At 44.0% G+C, this 16,886-nt stretch overlaps 1 protein-coding gene across 1 annotated transcript; it reads right to left on the bottom strand.

Annotated features, from left to right (window-relative positions):
* Positions 1 to 1,007: 1,007 nt before the first annotated feature.
* Positions 1,008 to 15,604, bottom strand: WHAMM (WASP homolog associated with actin, golgi membranes and microtubules). Its single transcript, XM_059823970.1, has 10 exons — positions 15,042 to 15,604; positions 11,526 to 11,699; positions 10,023 to 10,173; positions 9,321 to 9,490; positions 7,978 to 8,143; positions 6,821 to 7,008; positions 5,283 to 5,369; positions 5,103 to 5,198; positions 4,249 to 4,726; positions 1,008 to 1,450 (listed from the first exon to the last, which is right to left on the bottom strand). Exons 1-10 carry the CDS (start codon positions 15,573 to 15,575, stop codon positions 1,164 to 1,166), a joined length of 2,331 nt encoding a protein of 776 aa, XP_059679953.1. The 5' UTR covers positions 15,576 to 15,604; the 3' UTR covers positions 1,008 to 1,163.
* Positions 15,605 to 16,886: the final 1,282 nt, after the last annotated feature.

The raw sequence follows: 16,886 nt of genomic DNA, 5'->3' as shown, positions 1-16,886 counted from the left end.
TATGGGCATTTGCATATACTGTTGGTGAGAGAGCACAGTTGCTGTGCGGCTGCCACTTGCTATCAAAAACCAGCACACCATGGTGTAAGTAATGCTTACTTCACAACAGTATCCTAAAATGACAGCACACTAAGTCCACTTCTTCTGTCAGGATATATTTTTATTAAGGGTCAGTATAAACTCCAAAAGAAACTTTGAATCATTTTTGTCACTATCTACCCAAAATAGAAACACTCTCTAAATTGAATGTGGCTGAATTTTTAAATAGTCAGGTTCCAGGCACAATGCAAATATCTGCCATTTATAAGGCCATCAGGTAATTTAAATTCATGAGAGTAGCTATAAACATGTATTGATGTTCTCAGTGGAGAAACGCAGCTCTGTATTACAGGGATAGATCCCAAAAAATATTATATGCAATATTTTGGCTTTCTTTCATACCAACAGTTCATTGTAAATGCAGATGCATGAAAAACATTCAGCATCTAAAAATTCTCTATATTTAAGCTTCCAGCTAAAAAGTAAACTTTTCAGTAATTACTACAGTAGTGTTTATTTCAAACTTGATGCTAATTTTCCCAATCAGCATTATCAAGCCCATTCATAAGTGCACACTTTCTAACATAATGATAAATGGTGTACCCATATAGTTATTTGAGAGTGAGCTGTATTAGACAAGCAAAATGTTAAAGAATTTTCTGGACAATGGAGGTAGGAATAAGATGTTCCAGATTATGCTAAGTTTTCTGGTCTGCCTCTGTCACCACAGATTTGGTTCTACTTTTATCTGACAAAATAGATTTTCAGTTATTCACGCCTTAAACTTTGTTGTAATAGCATTACCTACTGTGTAGTGACAGCCTAAATAATGCATGTTTCAATCCAGCATTTTAGCTGTCTTCAGATGTGGTGAAAACTCCGTATGCTTGAGCCAGAAATACCTATTAATGCAAGCGTAATTTGGAGTATGATTTCTCATGCAAAAATAAGAATCTGCAGCTCCTATAGAAAATCAACAGGATTCTTTTACTTTACAAGACATTTTGGACTATGAGAGGAACACAATCACACTGTTCTTTCATTTTGAAAGGGACAGTCTTCTACAACGTGCAAAATGAGACACACACTCTGTTCCAGTCAGTAAGTCTGTTACTCTGAATTGGTTAGCTGTCCCATTCTCCATTATTCTGATCATTGTTCTCCTCTTCTTCAGAATCAGCAGACACTTTCTTAATTCTCTGGATGACTGCCTTAATGCTTTTCTCTAGCTCATTAGTGGATCCTTTACTGACATCTTTGTCAGTATCTCGATTCACTTTTCTTAGTTTAACTCCTTGCCTTATGGCAGAGAGGATGTTGTCTTTTACAGAGGCATACGGATTTGGCTGTTCCACTTTGCGAAGATGAACTTCACTGCGTTTTAGAGAAGCCAAAACCTCATCCATGGAACCTGCAACAGATAAATCTATCGTGACCAGAAGAAAGAACAAGACAACCACACTTAGAGGTATAAAACCCTACTCAAGTGTCCAGGGTTCTTCCTTCCATCTTTGCTAGAGACAGGAAAAAGAATGGTCTGTTCTGGCACAGACTCTTTCAATCTTCTGCAACACCAGGCTCTGGAAGTGCTTTTAAAAAAAGACTTAAAGCTTTTGTATCTTGAATTGAGAATCCAACACCTCTTCAACATTATACAAGGTTGTGCTCCAAGGAAGAAATTACACACAAAGGAGGATGCTTCTTTTTCATTACAACTTTATGGGCTTTCAAAAAAATTCCACTGAACCAAAAAAATCTCTTGTATTCTGTATTAGAAACAATCTACCATTCCTCCTAGCTTGCTCAGATGCCTGCTGAGACTCTCAATTGCATTTTTGCTCAGCCAAGAGAAAAATGAAAAGGATTTGAGTAGAAGGGCTTGAAACTGCACCACTGAAGCCAGTGGGAGCCAGATCAGGCCCTAAGCAGGCAGGCAGGCAGCTCTTTTCTGTATGGACTTAAAAATAATTCCCATTTTACAACATAATTTAAATCTCAGGCGTAAGTTTCTGAACTTCAGACTATAAAGGACACCACACTGAGAGAACTTCCACTAGTTCTCTTGATACACACTGTCATTTGCGTTTTCCTCCTTCTGTTGGATTCTTTGTTGCTAGCTTCAGACGGTCGGGCAGGGAGGCAGTTCCCTGGACAGCAGTTGACTGCTACAGCCATAGGTTCAGACCATCTGTGCATCACAGCTAGAAGTATTTTTGCCATGCGCAGTGCACAGAAAGTTATGCGATTAACATCAAGCACTTGAAATGTAACATTCTGCTAAATCCTGTGGTACCTTCAGAGACTGAGACGCCAGAAAAGGATCAAACAAAGATCCAAGAAGTTGTCTTACAAAGCCTTCAAATAAGAAAGTCTTAAGTCTATTACTCAAATGGGCTGCCTGGTAAAAGACTAGTCAGATTAACAAATTATAAAAGAAGGTCCCCTTGGAAAGTGTGTTAACACATTACAGACAGTGTTTTCAACACCAGAATATGAACCTCTCCTGGCTTTTCATGTGCAAAGACATGACTAGTCCATGTGTAACTAAAACCGATCCGTTTATGAAGCTGTTTCAGTAAGGTCCTGTGGCAGTATTTTATCAATGACTATTACAGCTATTAACATGCTGTTTTTCTTCATGAAATAGGTGTAAACAACCAATCGGATCAGTCCAATAAACAAAAAAAGGATTTTTCTTATCCAAAAAAATAACAAAAGGACATCCATGTTAGACTGTGAATGGTAGTAAATATTAGCAACTAGCAAGGCTGTGCCAATAACAATCAGACTACTCTAGCGTACAACTCCTGTTGCCAATCAAAGCTTCTTAAGAGTATCTGCGGTAGAATTACCCCACGGACCTCCCAGGCTGAAGGCCGCACACTGATCCACTGGATGCATAGTAGTTTGTCGTGGTAACTCGATTGCGTCTCAGCCCTTCAGCTGCTTGTACTTCCCCACACCTTGGAAGAACTGAAAATGCTGAACTTTCCTTGGTATTTCTGCCTGTGGTTTGCCTCTTAACCGAAAGGATACAAAGGCTGCTTAGAGGTATTGTGAATAGTCTGAAAACGAATGCAGCACATTTAAAGACATGCCTCATTCTAGCATAAGCTCCACTGTGAAAAATGATGATAAAAAATTGCTGCCTTCCAACTTAGATCAATCTCCCTGACACAGTCAAAATATCTGCTTGCTTTAGAGATAAAAATAAGCCTGTTAGCAGGATGTAACCGGTGCAGCCTTGGGAGGCTGCTGAGCTTTATTCTCATTCAACCTACTGCTTCAGTTGCCGAGTTCAGCCTTCAATTACACCTGCATGATTTTGCTAACAAAGCAGAGGTGTAATAGAGCAGAATTTTTACCCTAGGAATGTTAGTATGCCAAAACTATCCATCTGCCTTTCAAATCCCAGTTGAATTCTGCATGAATTCTCTTAAGAGACCTTTATTTAGAAACCAAGCAAATTGTAAATGGCACAGGCTGTGCATACCTTAGAAATGCAAGCAGCCCAACTGCTAGCTCTGTAGTACATAAATCATAAACACTAAAGTGTAGCCTTAGTACAACCACAAATTTACCCACAGTGGTCTTCTGACTGGACAGGTGATTAATCCCCAAGCAAAATACCACATTCGGTTCAAAAGCTGCAAAATTGTGGCAAGAACAAACCTGGTAAAAAAAGTTGCTTCTCACCAAACAACATCACCACAAACACCTTCTCCTTGGAATTTCTTCTGACACCTTCCTATCTATTACAGCAGTGGGATTTTCAGTGTCATGAGAAATGCAGGTCCTGAATTAAGATCTCCACAGAACTAGTAGTGCTGTGATTAAACAAGGTTTAAACTAACTTGTAAGGCTATACTTAATAAAGGTAGGATTCCAGCAGGGATTCAAGTTCAAATGTCCTAAAACATTGACCTGTCCAATTTGACAGCACTTCCCCAAAAACACTGAGTCACACAGTCTGAGCACCAGGACCCTGTGAAGCGTATCAAACGGGATACACAAATCATTGTTACTCATTTAATGTCCTGAGTGTTACTCAGTCAGTGTTACTGGATGTGGTTTCTTAGACTAAGCTTTCCAAGAGCTTCATTCTCTTGAGCAAGACTGCACACTATTTCTGTCCAGAACCAGAGGGAGGGAGAACAGAAAAATACAGGAAACGAGTGAAAACACACCAGTCGATGTGAGCCTTCTTACCTATGTAATTATTTATAGACCTCCTGGATGAGTCATCCTGTTTGTGCAGTGCAGGGCTTTCTGTGGGACTATCGGAGCTAAGGGGAAGTGGCTTATCCTCTGTTGCTGATGGTGTCTTTAACCAGAGAGGTAAGGGGGGAGGTGGGGGAGGAGGGGGTAAAGGAGGAGGAGATGGAGGAGGTGGTAGTGCTGGTGGTGAGGATGGAGAGACCATCAATCCCTCACTGTGCTTTTGTGGCTCTGTGTCACCATCAGTAACAAAAATCTGAACAGGAATATCTGCTGGAGTATTCTGATGTGAAGCTTTTGATTCTTTGGCTTCTACCAGCAGTATGCTCTTTGGCTGCTCTGGAGCTGCCCTTGCTCTTGACGAAGGTGGAGGGGATAGTACTGCAGCCTGCTGAGTGATGCTTCGTGGCAATTTGGGACTGAGAGGCTGGGGACAAGATGTTTTCAGAACAACATGAGCTGGACACTTCTGAAAAACAAATCATAAGGCAGGAGGTCACATCTCCATTGGACTGGCCAAAACATCAACCCCCAAACTAAAAAGCCACAGAGTACAGACCTGTCCCACTCACCCATTCAAGCAGAAAATTCAACCCTGAACAGATTTAAATGAATATCAAGGTATTTCTTTCAAAGCCATTTCCTCACTTGTATTCTTTTCAACAGGTTCTGCACGTGGATACTATATCCTTAATGGATTGAATACTCTTGACTCTTTACACACAATCCTATTTTAGTCTATCCAAATGGTTGTCTCTGGTTTGGACTGTGCTCACACGTGAGCTACGGCTACTTTCTGACGTGTTTTGACACCATTTCGGACTGCTGTAGTTCACAGTACTTGCCTCCCTGAACGTTTTCAGCCTCTCCAGTGTTTTCTGACGTTCCTGGCTTATCCAAGCTTTTTTCTTTTTCTCCTCCTCTTTTTGCTTGTCTCTCTTCTGCATTAAAACACAAGTAAGTGAGCCTTAGTGTGTGAAAACAAGCATCTGCTAGATTCTCCAAGGCTGCTATTCAGTACTCACTATCTGTATGCTGTGATGCTGCTGGAAGCGTTTTTTGCTCTCTTCTGCCTGCTGCAGTCTCTGTCGATGGCTTGCTTCACATTGATCCTGGTAGAACAGCAAAATTCATGCAACCCTTGGTTAGTTCACATTTACTGTGCACCACCTGTGCCATTAACTCCTGTGCACGAACCACTAAACAGTGACCAAGGCCAAGTGCTTGGCTGCGCCAGGAAGGATGGCTAAGCTCAACTAGTGGCAGATGTGAAACCCTGAAGGCGAAGTCTGGGGGACTCCTTCATGGCTAAAGCCAATAGGATCTTTTGTTCTCCTAATTAGTGATAGGGTTATTCATGCTGCAGAGGAAATATACCCAGATTTGAACCGATTCCTCTGTCTTACACTTAGGTTAAAAAAAAAAAAGATAAAAAAAGCAGAAACAAGCTCTGAAGAAATTTCACCCAGGTACCAGCTGGAGGGAAGAGGTGCAAAGACATGAGGAAAAAGGCAAGAGGGAAGCTAGCAGGGCATTACAAAAATACAAGGCTACTTTCCCCCTGTCCTTCATTTGCTGCAGCTCCCAAGTACAAAAGCCAGGAAAGCAAAGGTATGAGAAGCACAATGAATGCTTAATAGGGGTACCTTCTGTTAGTAACAAAGTGCCACAGAGAAGCTGCAGGCTTCAATATTTTCTCTGGGAGTCGCTATTTGTCACTGTACAGAGGGGGATTATCCACATGGCTGGGTAAGCATTTGCAAATCATCTGGCATTTGGCTTTAGTATTACATAACCAATAGACAGCAATTAAGTGAATGAAAACTAGCAAAGGAAGTGGCTGCCGAGGAAGCAGTTGCAAGCAAGAGACAATGATGGCTCACAAAACATTTCCAATGTCATTCCCATTTTGTCCAGGCTAGTGAGGAGTAAAAGGCCACACAGACATTAGCTTAAACTCTGCTCTCTGCCCCAGCAGGACTGTGCAGGTGTAAGGTAAGCTCAGCTCACTGGGAAGGTTCATGAGAGTGAACTGTGATCTCACTTCTGTCTTCCTAGTGTTCTGCTCTGAAGGGGAAACAAAGGAAAAAACTGCCCTTTGCACAGAACTGAGAGGCTGGAGAGAGAATTGCAGCAGCTGAATTTTCCCCTCCCTCCCATTCAAAGGGAATTATCACTGTGTGGGTAGTTCTGTCACTGCAGCTTCCTTCACTGCAGGCCAGGTTTCCTCCTGTACTGCAGCTGCTTTGTAAAATGCTGTCAGGGCAAAGCTCCAGCGGGCCACAGCAGGGCTCTGGTAAGGTTTAACTGGTAGGGGAACACCTCCTGGGTCACTCATGTAAGCCTGTCCTCTCTTAATAAACTTGAGAGGCACTTGCACAACACAGTGGAGCGTAAAGCTGGCTTAAAATCACATTGCCCCTCTTTCTGTTTGGAGGCCTTGACACCGAGTCACATATCATCTTGTACGCTCCACCCAAAGCTTTCCTAGTTGTTTCCTGTCCATCCCTCATGAGTCAACACATCAGCTAAAGAAAATGCACATCTCCAGGACTGCATTTACTTTTTTGTTCCTGAGGTAGGCTCTCCTCGCACAGACAGTCCCACGCTTTGTCTCCAACTGCTTAGTCTTCTGCCTCAGCATCGTCATTTCTGACAAGTTAGCGTAATGTTGTCCCATTGTCTGTTCAATGACCTTGAGCTCCTCAGGATTTTCACATGTATCATAGTAAACAACTTCATCCTGTTTCTCTAAAAAGGCATTTGGCATTTTTTTAAAAATCCAAAAATTGCCACAGTTATTTAAACATTTAAAGAACTAATGACATTTTAAAAGCCATTGAAGGCAGCGAGTTAGTTATTAGAAAGTGTAATGCTCCAGAGCAGAGCTTGGTCCTTCGAAGTGTTACGCAAACATGTCATGTTATTCACAGGGGTGCTTTGCAGGATCAAATTTATGCTGTTAGCATTTGTTGTTGTTTAGCTTCCTCTTTCAAATGTCTCTCTGTGCTTTAACTCCTACCTTCACCGACTGGAGTTTTCCTGGAAAACTGAAGACCGTTTTGATCAACACTGGGTGACTTATTTTACTATTTACCAGGTTTTAACCATGCAACAAGCAGGAGCAATGTTTACTTCACAGTGTACACAGTAATAGAGAATTCATAAGCACAAATAAGCATAAACAAGACTGATGCCTTATTTGGTCATAAATATGTTACGAAGAAACACTTAAACTGGAATATAGCAGCACTCAAGCATCAACTAGCTATAATCACCTCTTTTTGTCATTACAGCATGTATTTTGCAATTTCTACATGTTAAATTACAACAGATCTGTGATGAATTTCAGGACCCATTTCAGCAGGTGACGATATCCACAGTCTCTATGCATAGATCCTGTAACTACAAGAGCAGTTAAGTATTTTCAATGTCAGTTATTCCATATGTGAAACCAGTCCACGCACACATCACAGCTGCTGTCAAGACGAGCTACCAGTGTGGCTTTTTTTTTAAAACTTGCGTTATCAAATTAGTGTCTAATTAGTCAGAAGACAAAATATCAGACGGTGCCACGGCGTCAATGTTTTCCAGTGATGCTTTCTACTATTAAGACCTGAGCAGTGATAATCATCTTTTTTTTTTTTTTTAAAGTGAAAACAGAGCAGGCTATATAACTCTGTGTTTTGGATATGTGCTTAAATATTTGCTTAATCTTACCTTTGATCTGTCTCCTTAAAGTGTCTAACTGTACAACAAGCAGCATCTCTTCATGTTTCAATACTTCAAGCTGTACATTATATAATTCCAGTTGTGTTTCATAATACTGTATTTCCAGCTCCTCCACCACAGTTAGGTTCTCTTCTTGTTCACTGAGGTTCTCCATCTGTATAGCCCCAAATAGAAAATAAAAAGTATTAATAAAAAAATATGCACACATGAATGTGTGTCCAAAGAAGGGCAATGAAGCTGGTGAAGCATCTAGAGAACAAGTCTTACGAGGAGCAGCTGAGGTAATTGAGGTTGTTTAGCCTGGAGGAACTGGGGTTGTTTAGCCTGGAGAAGAGGAGGCTGAGGGGAGACCTTCTCACTCTCTACAACTACCTGAAAGGAGGTTGTAGCGAGGTGGGTGACAGTCTCTTCTCCCCAGTAACAAGCGATAGGACAAGAGGAAATGGCCTCAAGTTGCACAAGGGGAGGTTTAGACTGGATGTTAGGAAAAATTTCTTCACTGAAAGGGTTGTCAGACGTTGGAACAGGCTGCCCAGGGAGGTAGTTGAGTCACTATCCCTGGAAGTATTTAAAAGACGTGTGGATGAGGCGCTTAGGGACATGGTTTAGTGGTGCACTTGGCACCGTTGGACTCAATGATCTTAAAGGTTCTTTCCAACCTAAATAATTCTATGATTCTATGAAACATGCACAGATGCACAAATACCTGTACAGAGCCTGGTCTAACTGGCAGCTGCTTAGGTGTTTTTGTATGGAAAGAACGGAACATTAGAAATGGCTTGGAGCGGAAACTCAGAGGAGCAGAGAGCCTTATTAACCTGAAGTGTAATTTTACCTTAAGTCTTCCAGGAAAGACTTCATTATAATCGGCACAAATAATACCGCTCCTGAAAACAATTATATATGGTGCAGTACACTACTCTTGGAAAATAAATATCAGGTACTCCTAGCAGCAGTTAGATGGCATCAAATAGAAAAAAATCAGAAGATTAAAATTAAGTCAGTATTTTTATTTTGCAGTGTCCTCTGAAAATAATATCTGGCCTTTATCTCCCTAAACCTAACAATTTTAAAGATTAATACCACAAATGCTAACATGATACTTGAACTTTAAAAGGATGTATCTTAACCTTTGCTAACTGTCCTCATATGTGCAGGAGCAATTTTAAAAAACTGGAGACATGCATTTTTCCACAACTTAAAACCATGTTGAAAACCTAAGCTATTTCATAGACAAAAACTCTGAAAGTCTACTCCTGCGACCACTATGGTAGGTTTTGATCAGCTCTTCACAAAACAGTGACAGAAAAGGAGGCTTTGCAAGGTCTTACGTTTTGCTGAATGCCAGCTCTCTTCTGTTTCAGGCACAACTCTCTAGCCCTCAGATGCTGAAGGGTTTCTTTAGCCAACATACATTTCAGGTTTTCTAGTCGTGGCAAAGCTGATGCCCAGGTAGTTTTACCAAATCTTTCCTGATCTTGTTCCATCTGTTTGTGCATTGCTGCAGATTAAAACATTGCAGTAAGATAGAGAAATGCAGTGTACTAATAGCCCTTGTGTGTTTCTACTATAGCTGCAGTAGTAAAAATGCTGAGGCTATTAAACAATTTCTGAAGCTTCTTGAGAAATTACAAGACTAAAAGGTTGAATTCATGATCTTACATATGTAAGTAAAAGACTTCATTGAACCATGGAAACATGCGTCAAAAGTTACACAGCGATCCACCCAGTTAACGTGCTGAAATCCTTGAGGCTTGCATATCAAGTGTTAAAAGTGTGCATGGTTTTTGTTCAGAGGTTTGCAGCCCTAAGTCTCAGGCCTTGATAATGTTTGTGTGCAAGCTAAATACAAGTTGTAAACCAAATTGGTTAAAAGATACAAATCTTATGTGAATAAAACGCTTCTTTCTTAAGCTGGACACTCATCCTAACCTCAGGGTCTGCAGAGAGAGACCAGCAAAGGTGACAAAAAGAGCTCTTAGTCCCCTAAGTCAAGTATTTACACAACCTTTTGTGTAAATCATCCTGATTACCTGCCAAAGCCTTTACAGTTTCCTTGAAGTAGTTCACAGTGATATCCTGAATGGAGCACACAGCATTCTCAGCTCTCTTAGTCCATTCTTCAGCATCTTTCTGCAAAGCTGCTACTCTTTTAGGCCCCAAATTATCGTACTGCAAAGATTTCTGCAAGGAAACAAAATTCTAAGTTAGCAACTGGCTACCACAGTGGTGCAGCCCGCATTATGCTATACTCAGAGACATTGCGAGCAAGGCAGAGCACGGTGGCAAACATGACCTTCCCCTCACCTGACGCAAACTGAATCACTACTCATGCCTGCGTACTGTCTTGTTCCTCATTCTCTGGGCTAACTCACAACCTTTATCCCCCAATCATGACTTCACACCTAACTTTGGATTAATTTATTTCTTAAAATATTTTTAAACTATCATCTTAAAAATCATGTCCAACACAAGTGTTTTTAGTTGTTACTAAAAGTAACTCAAAACCACTCTTCTATGTGCAATGTTCTCTTCTATTTTTCCCCGCGTGTTGACAGCACATTGCAGTGTCAAGTTCTCCAGTTTGGCAGTACTTTCACACAGGAACAGAGATATAGGAAAAGAAACATAAGACAGTATTGTCAAGTCCACAAAGTGTACATGGGTACAAGCCTAGTATTCAAATTTTTTTTTTAAAGCATTAGATTTCAAATAAATATCCTTTTGAGTTTTTTTTAAATACAGAAACAAACTTTGCATTTCATCCATTCCAATTTTAATTTTCAATACAGCATACTGGATATTTTATCTTCACAGACTTCGACCTTCAGTATCCAAGAACCTTAGTCTAAACTTAAAACTGTTCTGCTCTTTTCAAGAACATTAACAGCTCATTTTAACAGACTGTTTAAGAAAAAAACAAATAGTACATAGCTGTCTTTTCCAGGGGCATTGTAACTTTCAGTATGTGCTTCCAGTTTAAGATGCACATAAAATTAAATGCACAAAGTGACAACTGACATGTTTTAATCTGTACCTCTAGCAGGCTGTAGCAGCAATAGAAATCTGCTTTGTGTGGTAAGGTCTCCTCTGCCTTCTGTTCTACCACCACAACTGAGCTAATCTGGTGCATCAGCATTGCTGGGGGATGGCATTCTCAATGTCACAAACTAATTCCCCTGAAGGTGGCACAACAAAGGCCACTTAGATCTTGGTAAATTCAGCCTACCAGAGAGTAAACCACAGAGAGGTGGAGCTTGGGAATGTTTCCCTTTTAATTCCTCAAAACAGAGGGAAGTGGGACACTGGTGGGAAGACAGCTACAGTTCTATTCCAGCCAATACCATAGACTCCAAGATCCTCTGAGTGGTTCTGCACTAACTCTGAATTTCTCAGTCACGTTTGGTGGCTTGGCAGGGGAAAAAAAAGGTAAAGCCAGAAGCAGGGAATGTTAAGTGATTTGAGTCTAAACTGCTCCAAGAGCAGCTGATGCCCTGCTATATAACTTGGCCTTTCACCTTTAAAGGCAGACCTACCAGGATTTCCAGTTTGTAGAGTGTCGCCAGTTCTCGCATATCTCTAAAGGGCTGCAGTAAATACTGGTAGAATTGTGTTGCCATGGTGACCAAATCCTGATAAGCTTCATCTTCTTCTTCATAAACCTTCATCAAAGCCACCATTGTGTCAGAACTTTTATGCTGCTGAAGAACCTAGTGGGATAAAAGGTAAATCAGACTTGGCTGCTTTAGATCTGTGTGTGCTGACTGCTGACAAGCTCTGGGGGAAAGGACCTGCCATTTGTCATTTGATGAACAAGCAAGACTCCCCACTACACAGGAGGTGTACACCAGGCATTCAGCAGCCACTCCTAGCTGGAAAGATCATTAACACCATACTGTGAAAGGCACTAATTGCTGCGTATTACATTAGGAGACTGCAAGGAGAATCATGCCTAGGGCCTCCACTGCAGAAATACTAATAGTTGCGTGCAGACGACTTGGTCACTGTTTTTTACAAACACAAATGGGAAACTGGGGAAGTCTGTGTAATGGAAGGACAAGTAAGGTATTCTTAAACTAGCTCTTGCATTGCTTCCACAATTACTAAACGCCTGCTAATGTGAAATGAGTTTCTGGATCCAGAATTGCTGACTTCGGGCATAGAAAAATCAGATTGCCATTTAAAAATAAGAATTCAGAAACAGATTTCTACTCCTGAGACACCCTGCAATTAAATTCCTTTAACAGTTGTTTAATTTACAATAGTTTATTCTAATCTCAGTTCTAGTGATATTACATTTTGTAACTTGTAATTCTGCCATGGAACAACCGCCTTTGATACACTAGTCCTTACTTGAGGTCTTTATTTGCTTCCATGACAAAACGCAAAGTTGGAAACTTCCCCTCAATTGCATTTGTTTACTGGCACCAATCAAAGCTTCAAAGATTTTTCTTTGACAGCAGCTAGCAGAGACCATGATGCACTCTATGTGCCAGGATAGAGTGAGCCAGCTGAAAGAACAGAGCTAAATTCCACTGAGAAACACAGACCTCCCTGGAAGGACAGCATTTGCTCTACAGCTCTGTAAGGAGGGAAGGGAATAGTGGGTGTTCAGTGCTATGACAATGAGAAAAAGCGTTAGAAACATAAGCTTGATTATGTTGCAACTGAAAAGCACTGAAATTAAACCATCACCTGCGGTCTTGCCAGCTGAGTCTGGGTGAGACAGGAGGAACAAAGTTCCCAGCTATGGAGGCATTTCCCCAGGGAAAATCTGTGGAAGTCAGCTCAAGGGCATTTCCCATTCATCCTCCCTCCAGGCCTGGCACAGGCAGGACAGGGGAACAAGAGGATCTGAACTGCAACATTTCTGATAACCCCCGAAGTCCTGTGGCCCCTTAGGCTTTCCCCAGGAGCTCGTGGTAGCTCAGACACAGTCCTAGGGCCCACCTGCAGCAATTTAATAGTCTGCTTTTTCCCCCCACTATCAAAGCCAAATAGAAACACAATAGTTCACTTTCTGGTTCCCATACTCAAAGCAAGTAGTGAGGGTCATGCTGCTGCTGGAGGATGTTTATAGTGAGTAGAGGGGAAGAGGGGAAGTATTAGTGACATTTTAAAGTCAGCTCATGAGAAAATTAGTCATTTCAAGGGTGTGTGGGGGGGAAAGGTGTGACATTCTGTCTGTTTTAAACTAAAATCCTTGCTTTTACACAATCTGACTTTCTTTTCGTAGAATTCTGGTTCACCATTAGCCCAGCTGACTCCTCTTGTTGTTGTAACAGTATTGCTCTTGGGTTTTTTCCTTTGCCTTTGAACACACACACACACACACACAGAGAAGTATTTACACAATACCACTCTCCTCCATCTTGTACCAGTATCTTCTACATTCTTCAAAATGAATTTCCTGGCGCAGAGGAAGAAGTATTTGAGAAGGACATGGATGTAAAAAGGATGCTCTGATACTTAAGGCTAGTTTAGTGCCAGAAGAGACAGGATTTATTTCTTGAATCTTGCGTAACTTGGTCTAGACTGCAATATGAATTTATGTCCCTGTTAGGCCTGCAAATACAACACCACTCTATAGCATGTTTAGTTATATCTAAAATACAGTTGGAAATAGCAGAATAACTGGCACTGAGTTACACTTAACCACCAAATGCCAAATGGCCACATGGCTGTACACACTTGCGCTGCTGGCAAAAGAGCATGGTGGCTAGAATGTATTTTAACTGGGCCATAAACTGTTATAGTCAGTTATGGAAACTGTAGCCTTTGTATACAACACTGTACATGAACTTCATGTAAACTAAAGTTGTCTTTTTAAGAACAGTGTCTTTCTGAAACAGTAATCTTGTTACAGCTATTAAATACTGAAATAGGAAACAGAAGGCTAAAGCCAACTGTCCTGACTTTTCGCCAAAGCATAATCATTTTCATAAAACACCTTTCAGCTTACTTTGCCAGGAAATAGACTGCAAACAGATACTGCAAGAAAGTATAGCAGCAACACACTGGTGATCTTAAAGTATCTGTAACCTTTGTTTTAACATACCAATGTCCTAATTGCAACCATGTTACTAGATACCATCCCTTAAAGTCATGCTTACTACAAGGGAAAAAAAATCCAGGAACACAGCTACATCAAGAAGATATTTACGGTACTAAAAGAAGAAAGGGCTAACATCATCACTAGTTCACACAATCATTCGGTCAGAATTTGACACTTAAAAAGACTTAACACAATTTTTGTGACTACAAAACACCTATTTAGCGTAGGTCCATGGCTGCATTTTGTTTTAATAAAAAAACTTGACAGAGAATCCCCCAGTTATAGGCATCACTGCAAACAGGCAGTCTGAGACCTTCACAGGGAGGTTAGAAAATTAAAGCATGACTGTACTCTTTCTTTCGGTTACCATTCCGCCCATTGCACAACACTGCTGGATATTTTTAGCAATGTGTTTTTGTAGGAGCACTTGCAGCTTAAGTAAGCACCCCAATGTCTTATACTGACTGCCCACCCGGAGCTGGCTTATTCCCCACTTAATAAAGTAGCACTTACAAAGACTGATGACACTCAGTACTTGAGAAAGTTGACTTAGCAATTTCCAGACAATCAAAGAAGTGTTTGTGTCAGCAGAAATCTGAACACTGGACAACACTATGAGCAAGATGGTATTAGCGACTTGGTCACCCTTGCTCACATTACCCAAACGTGAGTCTGACCTGAGTGACTGAAGCTCTTGCAGCAGAGGCTGCCAGCCTCAGGCATGCAACTCCCAGGCGAGCAAGAGGCGCTAAAGCAGAGGCTCAGACAGGTGCACCTGCGAGCTGTGCCACAGCACTGAGCAGTGAAGCCGCTCCTACACCGAGGGAAACCTCTTTCTGCCTGCGGGGAGGCCCTGCAGCACCCCCACCCCTCAAGGACAGCCTCAGGCCGCTGCACTCCCTCAGGCAGGCGGGCCCAGGCCAGAGGCGCCTGCTGGCGGCCCCCCCTGCGCTGCGGGGCGGCCCCTCCGCCCCCCGCCCGGCCCCGGGGCCCGTACCCGCCGCAGGGCCTCCTTGGCCCGGGCCAGGTGGCCGCGCAGGGCCCTCCCGCGGAGCTCGTGGAGGCTCTCGAAGTACTCGTCGTCGCGGCAGCGGTCGGCGGCGAAGAGGGCGTCCAGCACCACACGGCCGCCGCAGAGCTCCAGGGCCCAGCCCAGGTAGCGCTCCAGCTCCCGGCACAGCTCCTGCACCTCGGCCTCGCCCGGCGCCGCACCGCCGGGGAACAGCACGGCCCAGAGCCCGCCGCCGCTGGCGGCGCCGGGCAGCGAGGGCGGCAGCGCGGGGAAGGCGGGCTCCAGGCGCGGGCAGACGGCCGCCAGCTGCCGGTGGACGCCGCGCAGGGCCGGCGCCGAGAAGAGGCCGGCCCAGCTCTGCGGGGCCTGCGCCGCCGCCCGGTCGTGGCAGGTCACGGCGAACGCGCCCTCCACGCCGTTCCAGCCCACGAGGAAGCGGAGCCGCGGCGTCTGAGGCTCGGCGAAGGCGGTGTCGCGCACGGCCACCCACCCCTCCAGGCTGTCGGGCTGCGGCTCCATGATGGCGGCGACCGCGGAGCGAAACAGAAACCGACGAGCCTCAAAGGCGCCGCGCGCACCCGGCAGGGGGGCGGGCCCCTGGCGCCGCGTCACCGGCAACTCGCGGCCCCATTGGCGGTCGCCACCCGGGGGTGGGGGCAAGGCGTGGCCGCCGGAGGGGGGCGGGGCGGGCGGCGCTCACACAGCTGGCACGAAAATAAATAATAAAATTGGAAGAGTGGGAGGCGGCGTCTGTGCAACGCACGGATAAAGGCCCCGCGCGTGCAAAAACCCCAAAGTTATTTTTGTGAAATAAGCAGCTATTTCTGCGAAGAGCGGTGGGCGGGGTGCGCAAGACACCCAGCCCTGCGGGAAGGAGCACGGGCATTACCTCAGGGCGCCGCGGGGCCGTCCGCCATTTCCCTGCGCCCCGTGGGTTTGAGCTGTGGACTGCTGTGGCCGCTGGCTGAGGGAGAGCTGCCGTGTGCGAGCAGTTTCCAGCCGTCATTCCCATGGGCCCGGCGAAATTTCACAAGTTGTTCCCAGCCAAGACCCCGCACTCCTTCCCTGTGCTTCAAAACACAAGTGTTATGAGGAGCGGCTGAGGGAACTGGGGTTGTTCAGTCTGGAGAAGAGGAGGCTGAGGGGAGACCTCATCGCTCTCCACAATTACCTGAAAGGGGGTTGTGGTGAGGTGGGTGTTGGTCTCTTCTCCCAAGTGACAGGACTAGAGGAAATGGCCCTAAGTTGCACCAGGGGAGGTTCAGGCTGGATATTAGGAAAAATTACTGAGAGAGTGGTCAGACACTGGAATAAGCTGCCCAGGGAGGTGGTGGAGTCACCATCCCTGGAGGTGTTCAAGGAACGGGACATGGCACTGCGGGACATGGTTTAGTGGGCATGGTGGTGTTGGGTTGATGGTTGGACTTGATGATCTTACAGGTCTTTTCCAACCTTAGTGATTCTGTGATTCGGTGAAAACGGAGGCGCATGCTACCCTGTGCGAGCATTCGAGCCCTGGGGGTGGCGGGTGGCCCCAGGCCCCAGTGCCTGCCGTGCCACGCGCCAGAGGCTGCGGCCGCAAACCACCTTGCAGTCAAATGGTGTTGGTCCTTAAATCAAACTCAGTCCTAAGGTCATCAGACTTACTATACCGCCTAAATACCACCTCACTGGCCTCTGAGGGGAGCGGGGAGCAAAGGGGTTTTTATATAGCACGTATCTCTTACTCAGGCCTTGAGCGCAAGGCTGAATTTAATTTGTGGTAAACAGAATGTTATATTCTAGTCTCTGGCAGCAAAACTGACACTACTATTTTTTCAATAAATTAAG

Source organism: Gavia stellata, chromosome 13 (genome assembly GCF_030936135.1).
Source record: "Gavia stellata isolate bGavSte3 chromosome 13, bGavSte3.hap2, whole genome shotgun sequence".
NCBI lineage: Eukaryota > Metazoa > Chordata > Aves > Gaviiformes > Gaviidae > Gavia > Gavia stellata.
This window is presented reverse-complemented; position numbering and strand designations above follow the sequence as displayed.